Here is a 20,802-nt window from a genome sequence, read left to right as displayed (position 1 = left end):
ATGTCTGGCCCCTCCCCTGGCTCTGCTCTTCTTTCTGCTACTCATGCTGGCTCATCATCGCCCCCTCACCCCAGCAGCAGTGAAGGGGTGAACGGCTCAGCTGTTGATTGCTCCGGTCTGATTGGTCGTATCACGGCCTGGTGAGCCACCGTCCAATTCTATAGGGTGACGGACAGCGGCGCCACGCCTACCGAGCGGCACTCTTCCAATGGCGTACAGGGAGGGGGGCGTGACGTCAGGTGGTTTCAGAGGAATACACCGGACTATAGAGCGAGTCTGTCACACGGCGAGAGAGCGGAGAGAGAGGAGACATCCGGGCACCGGGACAACGTGACGTCACTGAGGAACCATGGCAGAGTGAGTGGAGGGTACACGGGGGGTACTGTGCCCGGCACACCTATCCTCCCTGACACCTCAGTGTTACATTGTATCCTCCCTGACACCTCGGTGTTACATTGTATCCTCCCTGACACCTCGGTGTTACATTGTATTCCCCTCTTCTCCCCTCAGTGTTACATTGTATCCTCCCTGACACCTCGGTGTTACATTGTATCCTCCCTGACACCTCGGTGTTACATTGTATCCTCCCTGACACCTCGGTGTTACATTGTATCCTCCCTGACACCTCAGTGTTACATTGTATTCCCCTGTTCTAGCTCAGTGTTACATTGTATCCCATCTTCTCCCTTAGTGTTACATTGTATCCCCCTCTTCTCCCCTCAGTGTTACATTGTATCCCCTCTTCTCCCTCAGTGTTACATTGTATTCCCCTCTTCTCCCTCAGTGTTACATTGTATTCTCTCTCACACCTCACTGTTACATTGTATCCCCCCTCTTCTACCTCACTGTTACATTGTATCCCCCCCTCTTCTCCCTCACTGTTACATTGTATCCCCCCCTCTTCTCCCTCACTGTTACATTGTATCCCCTCTTCTCCCTCACTGTTACATTGTATCCCCCCTCTTCTACCTCACTGTTACATTGTATCCCCCCCTCTTCTCCCTCACTGTTACATTGTATCCCCCCTCTTCTCCCTCACTGTTACATTGTATCCCCCCTCTTCTCCCTCACTGTTACATTGTATCCCCCCCTCTTCTACCTCACTGTTACATTGTATCCCCCCTCTTCTCCCTCACTGTTACATTGTATCCCCCCTCTTCTACCTCACTGTTACATTGTATCCCCCCCTCTTCTACCTCACTGTTACATTGTATCCCCCCCTCTTCTCCCTCACTGTTACATTGTATCCCCCCTCTTCTCCCTCACTGTTACATTGTATCCCCCCTCTTCTCCCTCACTGTTACATTGTATCCCCCCTCTTCTCCCTCACTGTTACATTGTATCCCCCCTCTTCTCCCTCACTGTTACATTGTATCCCCCCCTCTTCTCCCTCACTGTTACATTGTATCCCCCCCTCTTCTCCCTCACTGTTACATTGTATCCCCCCCTCTTCTCCCTCACTGTTACATTGTATCCTCTCTCTTCCTGTAGCTCAGGGTTATGTTTTTTTTCCCTTTGTTAGAATTTGTAAGTTTGCAGTAATGTGAGAGTGGACAGAAGATTGGGGACATCGGACACCCCTTAGTTGGGTATTGGTACAGTCTCGGGATTAGCTGTAGGTGAGGGAAGGGGGACAGAAGATTGGGGACATCGGACACCCCTTAGTAGCTATTGGTATACCGGCTGAGACTGTACCTGTATATTCTTGGTCTTATAAATGGTGATTTGGTTTTTCTGGGGTCTCTGACATTAGGATCGGCCAATCACAGCTCAGCGCTCTGTGTTTGTGTGGGATGCACTGTACTGTATAATAATAATAGGGGTTCCTTCCTTGTCCCTGTCATGGGGAGGTGACAGAGTTTGCTATTCGTAGGAAATCTATAACACAGCTTAGTCATTCTTTCACAGCAATAAATGTGTGATACAATAGGAAGGGAACCTCCGAGATTAGCTGAGAAACTCTCTCTGTTCAATAATTTGTCCACCCAAAGCAGAAACATTAATTATTAATTTTTTCTATTATTTTTCTTTTGTGTTTTTATTTATTATTATTATTATTATTATTATTATTCTCACACATTTTCCATCTTTATTTGTAGATAGAGATGCACACAGCTGACGGCTTCCTATGTGAAGGGGAAATCTTCCAATGGAAAAGCCTGTTCTGGTGACAGCTGTGTGAGAGGGGATTTCCCCCACTTCCTGTTGTGTGTCAGGCACAGGAAGTGATGGCAAATTTTCACAAGGGAACAAAGCGGGACAAAAAATTATTTGGTTTTAACCACTCTTAACAAAATCAAGGTGACCATTTTGGGTTAGAGCAGGGTCACCAAATTGTGCCATGTGGGCCACATCGGATCCACTGCAAGATTTTACTCGGGCTGCAGCAACTCTGGTGTGATGGGAAGTAGGACTGTACTGGAAAGGGGGGGGGGGGTTCTGATCTAAAAGGGGACTGTGATGGAAAGGAAGGGGGTTCTAAAGTGAAAGGTGGGGTACTGATATGAGTGGGACTGTGATGGAAGGGGAGTGGTCTGATATGAAAGGGGGAATGTGATGGAAAGGAGGAGGTTCTAATATGAAAGGGGGCGGTGATGGAAAGGTGGGTTCTCATATGAAAGGGGGGGGGGGTTCTCATATGAAAGGGGGACTGTGATGGAAAGGGAGGGGGTGCTCTGATATGAAAGGGGGCAGTGATGGAAAGGTGGGTTCTCATATAAAGGTGGGGAGGGGGCTGTGATGCAAAGGGGGGGGGGGTTCTCTTATGAAAGGGGGGGCTGATGGAAAGGAGGGGGTTCTCGTATGAAAGGGGAGTGGAATGGTCTGATGTGAAAGGGGACTGTAATGGAAAGTGGGGGGGGGAGGGGGTTCTGATATGAAAGGAGGGACTGTTATGGAATAGAGGGGGTGGTCTGATGTGAAAGGGGACTGTGATGAAAAGGATGGGGCTGTGATAGGAAAAGGGGGGGGGGGTGGTTTGATGTGAAAGAGGGACTGTGATGAAAAGGAGGGGTTGTGATGGGAAAGGCGGACTGTGGTGGAAGGGGGGGGGGGTTCTGATATGGAAAGGGTGATCTAATGTGAAAGGGGGACTGTGATGGAAAAGGTGGATGGTAACATGTGAAAGGGGGGGGGAATGGTCTGATGCGAAGGGGGGACTGTGATAGGAAAGGGGGACTGTGATAGGAAAGGGGGACTGTGATAGGAAAGGGGGACTGTGATGAAAAGGAGGGGTTGTGATGTTAAAGGGGGGTTGTGATAGGAAAAGGGGGGGGGGTGATGTGAAAGGTGGACTGTGATGGAAGGGGGGGATGGTCAGATGTGAAAAGGGGGACTGTGATGGAAAGGGGGGGAATGGTCTGATGCGAAAGGGGGACTGTGATAGGAAAGGGGGACTGTGATGAAAAGGAGGGGTTGTGATGTTAAAGGGGGGTTGTGATAGGAAAAGGGGGGGGGGGGTGATGTGAAAGGTGGACTGTGATGGAAGGGGGGGGGGATGGTCAGATGTGAAAAGGGGGGGAATGGTCTGATGCGAAAGGGGGACTGTGATGGAAAGGAGGGGCTGTGATAGTAAAGGGGGACTGTGATGAAAAGGAGGGGTTGTGATGTGAAAGGGGGGTTGTGATAGGAAAAGGGGGGGGGGTGATGTGAAAGGGGGACTGTGATGGAAGGGGGGATGGTCAGATGTGAAAAGGGGGACTGTGATGTAAGGGGGGGGATGGTCAGATGTGAAAAAGGGGACTGTGATGGAAAGGAGGGGCTGTGATAGGAAAGGGGGACTGTGATGAAAAGAAGGGGTTGTGATGTGAAAGGGGAGTTGTGATAGGAAAAGGGGGGGGTGATGATGTGAAAGGGGGACTGTGATGGAAGGGGGGATGGTCAGATGTGAAAAGGGGGACTGTGATGTAAGGGGGGGGATGGTCAGATGTGAAAAGGGGGACTGTGATGGAAAGGAGGGGCTGTGATAGGAAAGGGGGACTGTGATGAAAAGAAGGGGTTGTGATGTGAAAGGGGAGTTGTGATAGGAAAAGGGGGGGGTGATGATGTGAAAGATGGACTGTGATTGAAAGGGGGACTGTGATGGAAAGGGGGGAATGGTCTGATGTGAAAAGGGGGACTGTGATGGAAGGGGGGGATGGTCAGATGTGAAAAGGGGGACTGTGATGGAAGGGGGGGATGGTCAGATGTGAAAAGGGGGACTGTGATGGAAAGGGGGGGAATGGTCTGATGCGAAAGGGGGACTGTGATGAAAAGAAGGGGTTGTGATGTGAAAGGGGAGTTGTGATAGGAAAAGGGGGGGTGGTTTGATGTGAAAGGTGGACTGTGATGCAAGGGGGGGATTCTGATGTGAAAGGGGGACTGTGATAGGAAAGGGGGACTGTGATAGGAAAGGGGGACTGTGATAGGAAAGGGGGACTGTGATGGAAATGGGGGGGATGGTCAGATGTGAAAAGAGGGACTGTGATGGAAGTGGAAGGGGTTCTGATATAAAAGGATGGGCTGTGATAGGCAAGGGGGACTGATGGAAAGGGGGGGTGGGCCTGATGTTAACCAAGGACTCTGATGTTTAGGGGGGGCATCTGACGAGCAGGTGTTGTGTTGTTTTTTTGTTATTGTTAGTATAATATACAATGTGGTCCTCATACAGAAGAGATTGTAGATCCCGGGGTTAGAACATCACAGCATACACCGGTTCTATTGCAGTGAGTACTGGCGGCCTCTCTCCACCTCCATAGAATATTATTTTATTGATTTTACTTGCATCTGTCAGGAGATGATTTGTTACAATCTTGGCACCATCTTGGCTCTCTTCTCACCTCGGGGTCTTGGTAGCTCAGTAGCTGGATTGTCACACGGAAGTCACTAATCCTGGACAGTAATCTGATCAAAGGGATTTTCTAGCTGGTGTTTATTTTTGTATCCATTGATGCTCTGGATTCATACTAGGAAGCCGCTAGGACACGGCAAGTAAAGGGCTGCTGCCCGGAATGCCCCGTGATCCTTGATTGAGCGTAGCATGGACAAGGCGGGTCATGTGACTGTCATGGAGGAACAGCGGCTCAGTGTTTATAGGTCATGTGACTCAAAAACATAACGGGTGCATTATTGATGCGTTCATGCTGCATTTTAATGCATTTCAGTGGTATGATGAGATTTTGGTGCAGATTTAACTGACCAAAAATGCAGCAGGCAGGATTTTTAACACCAACGGAAGCGCAACGGACCAGTGTGAAGACATACATAGAATATAAAGGGATACATTATTCTCAAGCCTTTCTTGCGCTAAAGGTGCCAATAATGGCAATTAATTCATATTCATTTAAGTTCATGATGTTATTTAAAAAGTCGAAATGTAATACAATTATATAAAAGTATAAATATTTTTTTTAAAAACTCATTTTTAGTTTCCATTTTTGGCCAAGTGCATCCTACATTTTCAGTTTCAGCACCAACCTTTCCATTCGGCGCACCTCCTAGTTATAAGTAAAATTAAAAAAATTATTTAAAAATTCCAGTGTATATAGCCCATAGTTTGTAAATGCTTAACCAATCAATATACGCCTATTGGGATTTTATTTATTTTTTTAACCCAAAAACGTATAGCAGTATACATATTTGGCCTAAATTGATAAAAAAAAAAATTTGATTTTTTTTTTTTTTTTTTTTTTTATTGTGTATGTTTTCTAGCAAAGAGTTTATTAAAATGAATGAATGAATATCTCTAGCTCTCTGTCTCCTCTGTCTCCTCTCTGTCTCCTCTCTGTCTCCTCTGTCTCCTCTCTGTCTCCTCTCTGTCTCCTCTGTCTCCTCTCTGTCTCCTCTCTGTCTCCTCTGTCTCCTCTCTGTCTCCTCTGTCTCTCTATCATCTCCTATCTCTCAAATAATAGAAGATGCAATCCAGTTGTTGTTGCAAATATCCTTTTACTTCTGATCTTCATGCATTAATAAGTAAAGGATATTTGTAACGGCAATTGGATTGCATCTTCTATTATTCGATGGATACTTTGTGGTAAAAAGGGAGTGCAACATTAAATGTAATCTTTGTGCAAAGAGCACAGCAGAGGTGCCCACCCCCCTTGAAATTATATATTATAAAAAAAAAAAATGTAATATTTCTTTGTTTATAGCGCAAAAAAAATGCAGAGGTGATCAAATACCACCAAAAGAAAGCTCTGTTTGGTGGAGGGAAAATATTACAATTTAATTTGGGTACGGCGTTGCACATCCGTGCAGTTGGCAGTTAAAGTAACGCAGTGCCTGATTGCAAAAATGGGCTGGTCATGAAGGGGGGTAAATGTTTTGGAGGGCAAGTGGTTACTGTAAAGCGGGTTGGTGAGAAGTCCTCTGTAGGCGGCACGCTGTCATTATCTGTGTTTTGCACTCTCAGCATGGCTCTGCACTTTTTGCACTGTAACCATCTGTAGGTTTGCTTGTAAAAGTCTGTTCCAAGGTCAACAACCTTGAATCACGTCTGGCTGTGAGCTGTGCGGGGTTCTGTGTACTCAGCGCTCAGTAAATCCAGGAGTGTTCTGTCTCTGATACTATTCATGTGTGATCATGGCTTGAAGCAGCTTGTTTGAGATGGGTGTGGAGGGCGCTGTACCCATCCCTGTCCTGATCTGATCCCCAGGCCTGGCCATTGTCATTAAATCTGCTTTTCATTGATCATTACTACTTTTTTCTCTCCCCCCACAGGGCTGACATCGCTCTCATTGGATTGGCCGTTATGGGCCAGAACCTGATCCTTAATATGAACGACCATGGATTTGTGGTAAGTGCTTCTGGTGATGTAAGGCCTGTTGGCTCACCGCTCTGTTATGTAATACCTCGTATTTTATTTGCTTCCTTGTTCAGCAGCAAACCTTCAAAATGAAGCAACTGTAAATTGCACAAACACACCAAAACTGAACTCTAGGCAAACGGCTAAAAACAAAGGTAGAAGACATCTATTGTCAAAAGTATTGGGACGCCTACCTTTACACACACATGAACTTTAATGGCATCCCAGTCTTTAGCTGGATACACACTATACAACTTTTGTGGTTAGATTTCCTTCAGATTTACCTTTTCTATGTAGTACAAGGGCCGGCCAGATTGCATACAAATTGAAAGTGTTTAGGTTTGACCTCATATTATATGGTTTTGGTAAGTCTAAAGGAAAAAGTCTTCAGAAAATCTTATAGTGTGTATGGCCCATTAGTCCGTAGGGTTCAATATTGAGTTGGCCCACCCTTTTGCAGCTATAACAGCTTCAACTCTTCTGGGAAGGCTGTCCACAAGGTTTAGGAGTGTGTCTATGGGAATGTTTGACCATTCCTTCTGAAGCGCATTTGTGAGGTCAGGCACTGATGTTGGACGAGAAGGCCTGGCTCGCAGTCTCCACTCTAATTCATCCCAATGGTGTTCTATCGGGTTGAGATCATGAAATTGTCCAAAATGTCTTAGTATGCTTAAGAGTTCCCTTCACTGGATCTAAGGGGCCAAGCCCAACTCCTCCACCCCAAACTCGCTCATCCATGTCTTTATGGACCTTGCTTTTTGCACTGGTCCAAATCATTTGGTGGAGGGGAGGGGGGATTATGGTGTGGGGTTGTTTTTCAGGGGTTGGGCTTGGCCCCTTAGTTCCAATGAAGGGAACTCTTAAGGCATCAGCATACCAAGAAATTTTGGACAATTTCATGCTCCCAACTTTGTGGGAATAGTTTGGAGATGGTCCCTTCCTGTTCCAACGTGACAAGCAGCTAAGCTCACAGTTGGAATACATCCAGTCTATGACCATCGTTTTACTCCTTTAAAGATATGCAAGTCTCTTCAGCTGCTCTTGTGATTTAAAGTGTTACTAAACCCAGGAGCCTGCAGTCACTATATCTGCTCTCCCCCAGGAGCCTGCAGTCACTATATCTGCTCTCCCCCAGGAGCCTGCAGTCACTATATCTGGTCTCCCCAGGAGCCTGCAGTCACTATATCTGGTCTCCCCCAGGAGCCTGCAGTCACTATATCTGGTCTCCCCCAGGAGCCTGCAGTCACTATATCTGGTCTCCCCCAGGAGCCTGCAGTCACTATATCTGGTCTCCCCAGGAGCCTGCAGTCACTATATCTGGTCTCCCCCAGGAGCCTGCAGTCACTATATCTGGTCTCCCCCAGGAGCCTGCAGTCACTATATCTGGTCTCCCCCAGGAGCCTGCAGTCACTATATCTGGTCTCCCCCAGGAGCCTGCAGTCACTATATCTGGTCTCCCCCAGGAGCCTGCAGTCACTATATCTGGTCTCCCCCAGGAGCCTGCAGTCACTATATCTGGTCTCCCCCAGGAGCCTGCAGTCACTATATCTGGTCTCCCCCAGGAGCCTGCAGTCTCTATATCTGCTCTCCCCAGGAGCCTGCAGTCACTATATCTGCTCTCCCCAGGAGCCTGCAGTCACTATATCTGCTCTCCCGCAGTACACAGAATATGGAAATGCAGTTATTTTAGTAAATCTAAACTGCTAAAAAACTTTTCTCATCAGCAGTATATATTAGTCTTGTGAGCATGGGTTAAACCAGTGATGGTGAACCTTGGCACCCCGGATGTTTTGGAACTACATTTCCCATCATGCTCATGCACTCTGCAGTGTAGTTAAGCATCATGGGATGGTAGTTCCAAAACATCTGGGTTGCCAAGGTTCGCCATCACTGGGTTAAAGCTTGTAGGAGGAGTTTTCATTCTCTGACTGACCTATGAGGTTGCAGGACCCCAGACCCTCTGTCTGGACAGTGCTGATTGGCCCTGTGCTGATCACATGCACCCTCCCTAGAAAAAAAACTCTCTAGCAATACATACCAAACTGAGCATGTGCAGAGTGCCTGCAAGGCTCTGTACTATCAGCAGATGGATTAAGGACTGTGGAAGAAGGGGAGGATCAGAGAAGACAGGGTCAAACAGCCTTTTTACACAGGGTGGATAATTAACCCCTTAGGTTCCACAGTGAGTATAACAAGCATGGTTTACTGCATATACACACTGATTTTAGTAACACTTTAAGCATGCCTGGTCTGTGACCTCCATTCAGACTGCATTGCAGGTAAGCTGCTTGACTGGACAGTGAAGGAGCAGCAGAAGGCTGATAAGGTCCCTATGCTTTGAACACCTGTTAGTCCCATCTGGCTCTTGGTTCTCCCAGTCTGTACAGAGGGTGAATAGTGAAGGGGATCTCAGGGCAGATTCAAGTACTTGTGCTAGTTCATAATAAATACATTATATGGGTCTGATTTATTGTTGTCACGTCTCACATAATGTGGTTGTAAACCCTTACATATACCCAGTGCAGAGACTGTCCTCAGTTGATACACGGAGATTAAACAAATACTCCTACATAAGTTGTACCGGTGTATCTGCAGTCTTCTCTACATTCATTCAAAGTGCAGAATTTGAAAGCTTGTCTGAGCTGCCAGCAAAAAGGGGGTGGAGAGCTGAAGTTACACTCTGCAGAGCTCGGTAAAGGAGAGCCGATTGGAGGGAAGGGACCCCCCCCCCCTTACACGCACCTTCACACAGCACACAAAAAACAGAGCTGAAGCCGTCAATCGTCTTGAGCTCCCTCCCCTGTCACCATTCCTCTCTTGATGTCAGGAAAACCTTGTCAAAAGTGACCCATGCAGATAGCAGAGGAAGGAAGCAGCAGACAGAAATTACACCTAGTGCTTTGAATTGAGACAAGTACACATTATAGGGGGGGATATGCTTTTTTTCATATTTCCTGTCTAGGTAAAGTTGATCCAGGGAATATCGGATTGCCTCTTGTGGGATTAGGAAGGAATTTTTTTTCCCCTTCTGTAGCAAATTGGATGATGCTTTGCTGGGGTTTTTTCGCCTTCCTCTGGATCAACTGTGGGTATAGGATTGTGTATATGGGATTGTATGGTTGGGTTTGCAATACTGTGCTTGTTTGTTTGTTTGTTTGTTTGGTTTTTTTTTTTTTTTTTTTTTGAACCAGATGAACTTGTGTCGTGTGTGTGGTTTTTTTTTTTTTTTTTTTTTTCCCAACCTGGTTCACAATCACTTTAAATTTTAAGATCAGGCTGGTTGATCTGTGCAGGCTTTGTTCTGCACTCTCCTTCACCACGGCTTTCCCTGTTCTCCCTAGGTCTGCGCATTTAACAGGACAGTGTCCAAAGTGGACGAGTTTCTGGCAAACGAAGCAAAAGGCACCAAGGTTGTCGGAGCCCATTCACTGAAGGAGATGGTGTCCAAGCTGAAGAAGCCACGCCGGGTGATGATGCTGGTGAAAGCAGGCCAGGCCGTGGACGCTTTCATAGAGAGCCTGGTAAGCCATCTTTGAAGGTCTCCCGCCTCGTCTTCACAGGTTCTGGAGAGCACAATAAATAAACTGGCTGCTTCTCAAGTGGATTAGAACCGTGACGGGTTTAAAGGAACATTCAGCTTTCTTAAAAGGGGGAAAAAAATAAAAAAAAGTAACTTTCAGACAATCCAGTCTGTAAATTAGTGTACTGGAAATATTACCATTTCTGTCTGCTTCCAGCTACTAAAATCAACAAGAAATTTTGCTCCCTCTAGACCCAGGGTATGGAATTAAAACTCACGGAGGTTCAGTCGTTAAATGTCTTTCCAGTACAGGTCCAAATCAGTAAAGGTCAAAATTACACCCCCCCCCCCCAACACACCAAATTTTAAATGCTTCAGGTCACCAAAATAACCGACCAGATCAGGCAACTGGCAGTTTTAATGGTTTAATTTCACAAAGAACTTATTGGATTGTTAAAGGGGTGTGGTGTTTTTTTTTTTTTTTTTTTTTGATGAAACCAATGTTGGGGTGGTGAAATGTTAAAATGGAACCTCCAACATTGCAGTTCCTTTTGGTGCCCCAACAAGCCCATATTTTTTTTTTTTTTTTTTTTTTAGAATATATGGAATAAAAGCAGGCTACAATCTGTAAAAACCCCTGTAGTGCCTCTAGGGCAGGGATGTCAAACTCTCACCGTGGGCTGCATCAGCATTATGGGTGACCTCCAAAGGGCTGGATATATCTGAAAGAATAGATGTCCAGAGCACACAACCGCATGTCCTTGTCCCACCCTTTAGAATCACGGTGCACCTTACCCTGTGTTACTGCTGGGAAGCAAAGTGTTGGAGGACCAGAGGAGGGATGGAGTCAGCAGTTTTAGTCTGCTTAATGCTAAAACTAGGGGAGATGGAGTCCAGCGGGTGCTACCGCTGCACAGAGAGGCCCACAATCTGTAGGAGTTTTTTACTCTTCTCTGCTGCCATCTGCTGATATGGTGAGGGGGGGGGGGGACTCGACTTCTGAAGGTGGGTGGGACGACGACATGCGGTTGTGTGCTCTGGACATCTTCCCCGGGGCTGCATTGAGAAGTGCAGGATCTGGCAGAGGAGTTATGTCTGCTGAGACAAAGTGGGAATGGAGACAAAGGGGAGTGCTGCAGGTGCAAGGGGCAGATGGCTGGATTCGGCCCATGGGCCTTGTGTTTGACGCATATGATCTAGGTAATCGGGGGGGGGGGTGTGTATGCTATATATATATATATATATATATATATATATATATATATATAAATAATAATTATTACAAAATATAATCTTTAAGGACCACTGCTCTTTAAAATCCAAAGACCAACTAGGTTGGAGAAGTTCTTCTATATAACCCTAATTGAAGAATACCAAAATATATATGCTGTATTCTTATCCTTGTGAATAGGAGGAAAGGTAAGTCTCTAAGGTACAAGTACACATTGCTGAAGACAAATATTTTCAACGTGTCTATTTTTCCATAGCGGTACAAGATCTGAATAAAAGGCAGTGTATCTGGTTGGCCATTTTTGCTTTTTTTTTTTTTTTTTTTTTTTTTTTTTTTTTTTTTTTTTATATATATATATATATATATATATATATTTTCAAATACACAAACATTTTAAAATTATTATCATTCTAATAACCCCCCCCCCCCCTGCTCTCTCTTCTCTCCCTCAATACTTTGAGTCTGTGTCCCTTCTCTCTTCCCTCTACCTCATCTCTTATATTCCCACCAATATCCTTGTTTTTAAACTCTGTCCAACTTTTCCTTATTTCAGTAGCCATTTTTCTTTATGGGACGCTGGAATATTTCCAATTGTCTTTATCATGTGATCAGTACCGCAGAGGTTCATGTTTGTCATTGGCCAAACATACAATTGGTAACTGAAATACTTATCAGCACAATCTTTTATCATTACTCCTTGATATGTACACAGCCTCCATTCAGTGCTGGCTGCACCCAGATTACGCCTGTGGCATGTTGACATTGGTTTGCCAGTTGCAGTGAATATGAATAGAATCCATGCCAGCTTCCAATAATAATCTCCTGACTCATTACTTCTGTGTGTTCATTTTGCCAAAGGAGTACGGCTTGGATCTTGTTGAAGGGGACATACCAAAAAAGCTTATCCTGAAAAATTGTATGTTAGTGCAAATAAAGTATCACAGACAGTACTCAATTGTCTTCATTTTGCCCAAAAATTTAAAAAAATCTCCGGTTCTCTATGTTGTGTTTTTTTTTTGTTCCAGGTTCCATTACTGTCACCTGGTGACATCATCATTGATGGCGGGAACTCTGAATACCGTGACACCATAGTAAGTCGTCTAAGAGCCCAACGACTGCTCTCTTACATGTGTTTTTTTTTTTTTGCAAATGTGTAAAGTATTCTTAGAAACTCTTTAATACATGCACTAAACCTGGATAAATGCTGAATTATTTTTCAGAGGCGATGTAAAGAACTGAAGCCAAAGGGGATCCTATTTGTTGGCAGCGGAGTTAGCGGTGGGGAGGATGGTGCAAGATACGGCCCCTCTTTGATGCCCGGAGGAGACAGTGAAGCTTGGTATGATCTGTGTTCTAGTCTCGCGCAGCTAGCGTGTGAATGGTTTGACTTTCTGGCTGCATTGTGTATGGAATTCTGGGGGTGTTTTGCAATCCGGCCTTTGGTTCTGCTTAAACCCATGTACACCCTCATTAATTTTGACACCCCCCAGTGCTCTGTGTAATTAATGGCGAAGACCATCTTTCATGCTGTTTCATGTTACACCGACATTTGGGGTGCAACATGAAACCTAGTTGCATACCCCATCTCCAAATCCCCCTCCTTCCCCTTACCTGAGTTGCAGGGTGCATTCTGCAGGGAAATCTTCTTTAGTAGTTTGTTGTTCTAAAATACTACAATGGGACTTATAGAGCGTGTGCCTGCGATCCCTCCCTCCCTGCTGCAGTTCAGTCGCACTTCTTCCAACCAGGTCTGTATGGGGAAAAATCTGCATTGCACCCATAATGCACTACAGGCCTCAATGTGCCGTTTGCCTTACCTAGCTAAGATATACTCACATGAGGTGGATGCAGCGTGTAGTGTCATGACTGATCCATTTTTTTTTTTTTTCCCCTATGTCCATGTATTGCTTCAGCTAACTGGTAGGTGTGTTCCAGGGACAGGACAGCTTCCTCTTCCAGGTCACACAGCAATCAATGCATGCCTCATCCCCCTCCATTGTGTCAGAAATGTGTGACTGTGTAATGTGATGAAATGCTGCATGAGTGAATGATCTGCCTGCTTGTGTCTGCCCATCGTGCCGGAACTAAACTAAAAGACAAAGGGAGTGTGGGATATGTAGTTTCTTCACAGGAAGTGTCAGGTCTCACACTACAGGCAGAGGTCATGCATTAACCTGTGCAGTGTTGTACCGTATGCTTTACTTTTTAACACCAAATGGAAACTACGGACATGTGAAGAGTCACACGGGCGATCCAATCCGCCTGTCAGTTTTTCAGGCAGACCGGATCGGATGCTCCATGCATCCCTATGGGGCAGCGGATGTCAGCGGAGACCTCTCCGCTGCTATCCAATTCCGATCCTGTCCGTGAAATCCTGACGGATGGAAACCCTATTTTCCATCCATCTGGCGGATGGGATCGGATGAGAACAGACAGGCGGTCCGTTCTCATCCGATCTCCCCATAGGGGACAGCAGGGAATCTGACAGCTGTCATCCGCCTCCTCCAGCGGGGATCTGCGGATCGATCCACCGCTGAGCAGAGAACGGACCGAAAGGACCCTTAAGGGCCATACACACTATAAGATTTTCTGAAGACTTTTTCTATGTAGTGCAAGGGCCTGCCAGATTGCATACAAATTGAAAGTGTTTAGGTTTGACCTCATATTATATGGTTTTGAAAAGTCTTCAGAAAATCTTATAGTGTGTATGGCCCATAACTCTCCTATAGGACGTGTGTGTAGGCCAACAAATGACACCCTGAAACTACATGATCATTGCACATCTTATGCAGGTGAAAAACAAAGGGAGCAGGTAGGATGATTTGTCATACCTTTTTTTTAAAGGAGTATAAAATAGTTTATACAATGAGCAGTTTCAGACCAATGGAACAAATCGGGTAAACTGTAATTTCTGACTTCCCCTTCTGAAAATGCCCCTGGACTGTTCTGACTTTCATGTTTTTGAAGTGACTGTGAACAAGCAAAGCGATGATGAATACTGATTTGTATTTGGTGTATGCTTGTTCCAGTCTGTGACTCAGACATATGAAAGTTAGTCAACAATCCTTTTCATAGGGGGGGGGGGGGGCTACTTCACATGTCTCTTATATCAGGTAAACTGTAAGGACAGATGATTGGGATGTTCAGATGAGATGAGACAGCCTATTGTAACTAATGCAACTTGAGAACAGAAAACTAAATTTGGGTTTGTTTCCAGCATAGCATATTACCAAATCCTCTTTTTCTAATAACATGTTTTTTTTCCATCAGGCCCGCTATCAAAAATATCTTCCAGAGCATAGCTGCCAAGGTTGGGAATGAGCCGTGCTGTGATTGGGTGTGTATTAAGCAACATAAATAAACATACAGTGTGTACAATGCAGACCATCACTGCCAGGACATGGTCATGTGTCCGGGTATATCTGTGGGCAGAGTTCATATACAGTCTTGCACACCTCTTTACCAAAGTGAGGGTCTCAGTGCTTGCAAGGACAGCAGACATTTGGCATTATTAAATCTTAGACATAAGACCCCAGTGCATCCAGAATCACTGGTTTATGCGGAGTACTATCACCTGCTTTGTTTACAGACTACTACTACTCATTAATTTAGGATGTGCAAGTCCTGGGTTCTTTATGGCAGTACAGTGCTTAGTGCTTATGCCTTCCTGCACCAGGTTCTTGGATCAAGTCCTAGCCAGGACACTATCTACATGGAGTTTGCATGTTCTCCCTCTGCTTGTGTGAGTTTCCTCCCACAGTCCAAAGACATGCTGGGTGACTCATGTCTGCAATTGGTCCTAGTATAGTATTCTATATCCCGGGTAGGCAACCTTGGAGCGCCAGCTGCTGTAGAACTACAACAAGTCCCATGAGGCACTGCATGACTCTGAGGTGGAGGTATGATGGGATTTGTAGTTCACCACAGCTGGAGTGCTGAGGTTGCCTATCCACTGTTCTATATGCCCAAAAAAGTCTACTTCAAGTCCAATTAAGTCCCCAGAGAAAAAAGTGCTAAACAAATATATTTAGAATAATAATTATTGAATAAAGATCCAAAACATTAATAGAAAAGGCAGCTTTTTCTTTTTTGTTTTGGATAGAGTGATGATAGGCAGACAAGACAGGGGCTCCAGTGTTTTTATTGCTGTCTGTGTCCCGCCTCTCTATTTGTCCTGTTTATCATTATTGAAAGTATAAGAAAATCCCAAATTTTGGGTTGTCCCCAGAAAAGTAATAGAGAGGAAATCTTCCAATGGGGACTCTAGTTCTGGTGACCTGGGGGTCCCCCAAGGAATTTCCTTAATTTACAGGGATTTCCTCTCACTTCCTGTTTGGCTATGGGACAGGAAGGGAAGGCAAATCTCCACAATGGGACACAGACCAATGGGACATTGACGGTTTTTAACCCTCCCTTACTCTATCCAAAATGAAGAAAAAAAAAATTGCCTATAGTTCTACTTTGTAAGGTGTGATGAGAAAAATGCCCTCTGCTGGAGCTATGGGATAGGGCAGCTCTGACCATACAGGATTTATAAAGTGCAAAACATTTGCGCAGCTCTTCCCAATATAATGTCATCCAGCTTACGAGCGTGCTTTACATAACACTGCCGTGTAGCTATTAAAGCGGAGTTTCACCCTAAAATTATACTTGCCTCCATCTTCTTGCTCCGGGTCACCTGAAAAACAAATGGATAATCGCAATTTTTTTTTTTTTTTTTTTACTCACCTGGTTTAGAAGAAAATATACTCACCTAACTTCCTCTTCCTCCCCTCGGCGGCCACGGCGATTCGTCACTTCCTGGCTTTGCAATGATTCCTGGGAGCTGAACGTCATCGCTCCCAGGAATCAATGCGCCTGCACCGGCCCCGACGTCAGTTCCGGTGCAGGTGCCGTCATACCTTGCTAAACAGCTTCTGGGCATGCCCAGAAGCTGTGCAGGGATGACGCTGCGGCACCAGAAGTGATGGCGGGGCCGGTGCAGTGCATCGTGGGACCGAAGAGGACGCAGAAGAGGATCGTGCTGGCTTCAAGCTGCCCACACCTGAGATGGCAGCGCTGGACAATACATTTTCAAGGTAAGTATTTCTTCTATCTAAAAGGTAAGTGCAACCCGGGACAGTTCAGAGGCTATCCATTGTGGAATGTACTAGCCCTGACTGTCCCGGGGGTATTTTTTATTAAAAAAAACTTTCCCAGGGTGGAACTCCGCTTTAATATTTCCCTAGACTATAGATCGCTATTATTTTACACTTTTATGTTGGCAGCTGTTGTAAGGTCACATGCTGAGAGAGGCTGTGCGACTTCTAGTGACCTCTGACCCCCTGCCTCAGAAGCTCACTCTCAAAGTATGAAAAGCTAAATGGCTTATAGATAACATAGCAACATTAACATAACATTAAAGCCCAGCTTCAGACACAAAACGTTTCTCCTCTCTTTAAAACATATATTTGATTTTTTCGTTATGTACCAGGTGGGTGATGAAGGTTCTGGGCACTTTGTGAAGATGGTGCACAATGGCATAGAGTATGGTGACATGCAGCTGATCTGTGAGGCTTATCATCTGATGAAGGACATCCTGCAGATGGATCACGATGAAATGGCAAAGGTGAGTAAGCCTTCCCCCACCAGCCATCAAAGTCTCTAACTTCTCTCTTCTGAGACTCCCAACAGATGACTAACTCATGTTTTCTGTTCTATTATTTATCATTCTTTGTATTGTAATTCAGACATTTGAAGAATGGAACAAGACTGAGCTGGACTCCTTCCTAATCGAGATCACAGCTGACATCCTGAAATACAAGGAAGCTGACGGCACCCACTTACTGCCCAAAATCCAGGACACAGCCGGCCAGAAAGGGACAGGAAAATGGACTGCAATCTCTGCTCTAGATTTTGGTGTTCCTGTGACCCTCATCGGTGAGCGTGCCATCAGTGATCTAGTTTTTGAGACCATTTAAACGTTTTAAAGTACATTTCCATTTTTGCAGTTAAATAGGGATAACACCTATTTTATATTTGTTGCATGTTCCTGTTAACATGGCATAACTTAAACCAGTAACCTGATTTTTCTTTTTTTTTTTTTTTTAAGTGCTCTTTACTTGCTTTAAATCCTTCCATGCTCTCCCTGCTTTGTAATGTTGGAGGGGGCTGTTAAATAATATTTAATATAAATAATCTGTCTGTACTGTTTGTAGTTCCTCCTCACCAGTAAGATACATTTGAACTCTGTCATAACAAAGGGTTAAAGATTTAGAAACTGCTCCTCCTGCTTTGAATGTAAGGAGATATAGCTTAGTCTGTGTGGGGACAAAGACACTGTGAGACTGTTCAGAATTTCTTAGAATCAGCACTGACACCTCCTTTAAAAAATAAATAAATAAAAATAAATAATATATTAATAAAAAAAAAAAAAAGTTATATTATAAGGTATGCTGTGTGAATAGGAACACAGAACAAACCTTATAGTGGGCTTTCCCAAATTTAAATGCAAAAATGGAAATGCCCTTTAAGCCAACTTCCTGTAAACTAGGACAAATAAGACTCCCACAGTGCATTTTGGGTCCCTCTTAGATGTAACTGTCAGCAATGTGTTCTAGGACCTTGTGACAAACGCTGACATTTCTGGTCATTCCTTTTACTCGGGAACGATGGGGTTTACCATGCTTGTCCATCTTTTGCATTCATTGAACAGTTGCATTGTATGAGTCATTCACCCATTGGGACTGAGTGGCTATTTCCTTACAGGAATATGGCATTCATATAAAATGTCCCAATAGTGCAATAATAAAGCGGCTGCTGCTGTGACTGTGCTATACATGTGTGCATCTTGAAGACTTGGGTCAGCTTGCTGGAACCCGCCTGCATCTCCATCAGGAGACCAGGAAAGGAGCAATCTGACAGCACTGCACACAACTGGGAGGGTAGAATTTTGTTTGCAAATTGTAAAAAAAAAAAAAAAAAAAAAAGTGAACTTGTTTTCATTTTTGTTTTAGGTTGCTCTAATTTTAAAACCTGCTCAATATGACTTTTACATTTTGCAACTGTTTGATAACAATTTCAGTTGCAAACTCAAGTTACGGCGCTTGTTGTAAAAAGATAGTGCTGTGTTTGCAAAGCAGTCTCTAAAAAGGAACAGTCGCAACGCAATTAGTTTTAAAACCTACTGTTTTTTTTTTTTTTCCATAAGGATATTTGTGACACTTATCATCTTATCCTTTTAAAACATCGGTGACCCTTAAAGTGTCAGTCCAGGCAAAACCCTAACAAACGCTAAACTTGCTCTATGCCACATTCTAACCCTGTAAAGCAAAAAACCTTGTATTTGCATATTCTGCAGCCGGTCCGGTCTCCAGCGGCAGAAGCTCTGTGCAGGAGAGGACTGACAGCGGCTGTAAAACGGCTGGGGAAGGGACATTGCCCATTTAGTTACTATGGGGCTCCTTTGTCAGCTGCCTCCACACTGATGCTAGAACCGAACCGGATCGGCTGCAAAATAGGCAAGTACAGTGATTTTTGCTTTACAGGGTTAGATAGATTAGGGTTAGAACGTGGCATTTGTAGAGTTCGGTTTTGCCTGGACTTCTACTTTAAATTACGGTTTTATCGGTTATTGCTTCCAGCTTGCTCCCCCCCTTCTTTTTTTTTTTTTTTTTTTTTTTTTTTTATTCTCCTCCTCTCTATCCTTTTTTGCATAAAATGTATACATGTGAGTGATGAGTTGTCAGTCATGCAGTGGGCACCTCAAGGTTCTGACTTTTTTTAAATTTTTGTTATGTCCCCTTCTTTTTTTTTTTTGGCATGTAACCTTTGGGTGTCCATACATCCATGCTTTCCACCCTTTGCATCGGTTTTGTAAGAACCTACTGTAGCTGTGGATACAAGTCATATGGGTTGTTCTTAAAACATGGGGGGGGGGGGGGGGGGGTGTTTCTAAAATACTCTGCACCTGGCTTGTTGTTGTTGTTTTCTGTATGTCACTGACTGTGTGTGTGTGTGTGTGTGTGTGTGTGTGTGTGTGTGTGTGTGTGTATACATTACTTTGTAAAATTCAATAACCTTCCTTTTTATAAAAAAAAAAAAAGCATTTTAGTTCTGAGATCTGAAGAGCACATGAATCTACACTGTGACAAGACTCGTATGCATTACTAAATAAGCCCCTAATGTATTTTATCAGGTGGTGCTTAGCAGTGATATGCAGCCAATATGTGTGCTGCTCAGTTTTATTTTAAAATAGGGAAATTTAGTTGAGCGTTGTGTTCAGAAAAGGTCACATGGGGAATTCACCATTTGCAATGAATTCCTGAGTACTTCCTTGTTGCATTAGATTAGATGATGCTTTATTGTTGCTGGATAGAGCCATGTAATACTGTGTGGGTGGGGATGACCTATTGCAGATCCTTCCTGTTCCCTCCCTTGTAGCTGTGCTGGTGGTGTAATTCAGCCCCGGAAGACTTCACAATCAGCTTAGTGCCATCCGTGATCCAATTCTTTAAGATGATGCAACAGAGTTGCAGCACAGAGGTGGGGGGGTGACAGATGATGGGACTAAAATTCTGTGCAGCTGTTCAATTCATTGTCCTTCTCTTTTTAAGTTTCTTTTCGCTTATGCTTTTTTTTCCCCATTTTTACATGTCTGTGTCTGCATGGCAGATTGTAATGCATGTCATTTCTTTTTAACTTCATTTCCCTTTTGTAAATTGGAATTTTCCTTAAGGAAAATAGTAACCGGTAACTGTCCAGACAGTAAGTATTGGCCATATTGGATGTAGAGCTTTTAGCCAAATGAGCTACTGAATTACCACCAAAAAATTGTTTTCAAAACTTTTAATATCAGATGGCTTTAGCTTTTGAGTAAAAATGTTAAAGGGAAGGCATGAGTAGCAGAAAAGCCAAAACATGCCACAAAATCCTGCACAGTGCCATTCTTCTGACAGCGTTGTCACTCCTGTCTGTACAGGTGAAGCCGTGTTTGCACGCTGTCTGTCATCGCTAAAGAATGAGCGGAAAGTGGCGAGCAAGCAGCTACAAGGACCAAAACTTGCCCCCTTTAAGGGTTGCAAGAAGGCATTCCTAGAGGACATCAGAAAGGTAGGTGTTCTGGGCTTTGCTGCCCCTTCTTCTAATTACAGGGAATTGTACAGCCTTTTCTTTATTTTTGCATCCAGGAAGTATTTACAGCGCTTCACTTTTTCCACATTTTTGTTATGTCGTATTCCAAAATAGATTAATATCATCATTTTTCTCAAAATTCTACAAACAATACCCCAT

At 44.3% G+C, this 20,802-nt stretch overlaps 1 protein-coding gene across 1 annotated transcript in view; it reads left to right on the top strand.

The window, feature by feature from the left end:
• The first annotated feature begins 225 nt into the window (after positions 1 to 225).
• The window catches only part of PGD (phosphogluconate dehydrogenase), a 29,381-nt gene continuing 8,804 nt past the window's right edge, over positions 226 to 20,802 (top strand). The window contains exons 1-9 of the mRNA XM_082274515.1: positions 226 to 357; positions 6,697 to 6,772; positions 10,123 to 10,302; positions 12,558 to 12,623; positions 12,753 to 12,871; positions 14,803 to 14,869; positions 17,006 to 17,140; positions 17,262 to 17,451; positions 20,492 to 20,622. Of these exons, the coding sequence (XP_082130641.1) occupies positions 350 to 357; positions 6,697 to 6,772; positions 10,123 to 10,302; positions 12,558 to 12,623; positions 12,753 to 12,871; positions 14,803 to 14,869; positions 17,006 to 17,140; positions 17,262 to 17,451; positions 20,492 to 20,622 (972 nt within the window). The 5' untranslated portion in view covers positions 226 to 349. The remainder of the gene's footprint in view (positions 358 to 6,696; positions 6,773 to 10,122; positions 10,303 to 12,557; positions 12,624 to 12,752; positions 12,872 to 14,802; positions 14,870 to 17,005; positions 17,141 to 17,261; positions 17,452 to 20,491; positions 20,623 to 20,802) is intronic.

The sequence above is a fragment of the Pelophylax lessonae genome (genome assembly GCF_965119305.1).
Source record: "Pelophylax lessonae genome assembly, chromosome: 12".
Lineage (NCBI taxonomy): Eukaryota > Metazoa > Chordata > Amphibia > Anura > Ranidae > Pelophylax > Pelophylax lessonae.
Note: the sequence above shows the minus strand (reverse complement) of the source record. Positions and strands in the feature narration are given on the sequence as shown.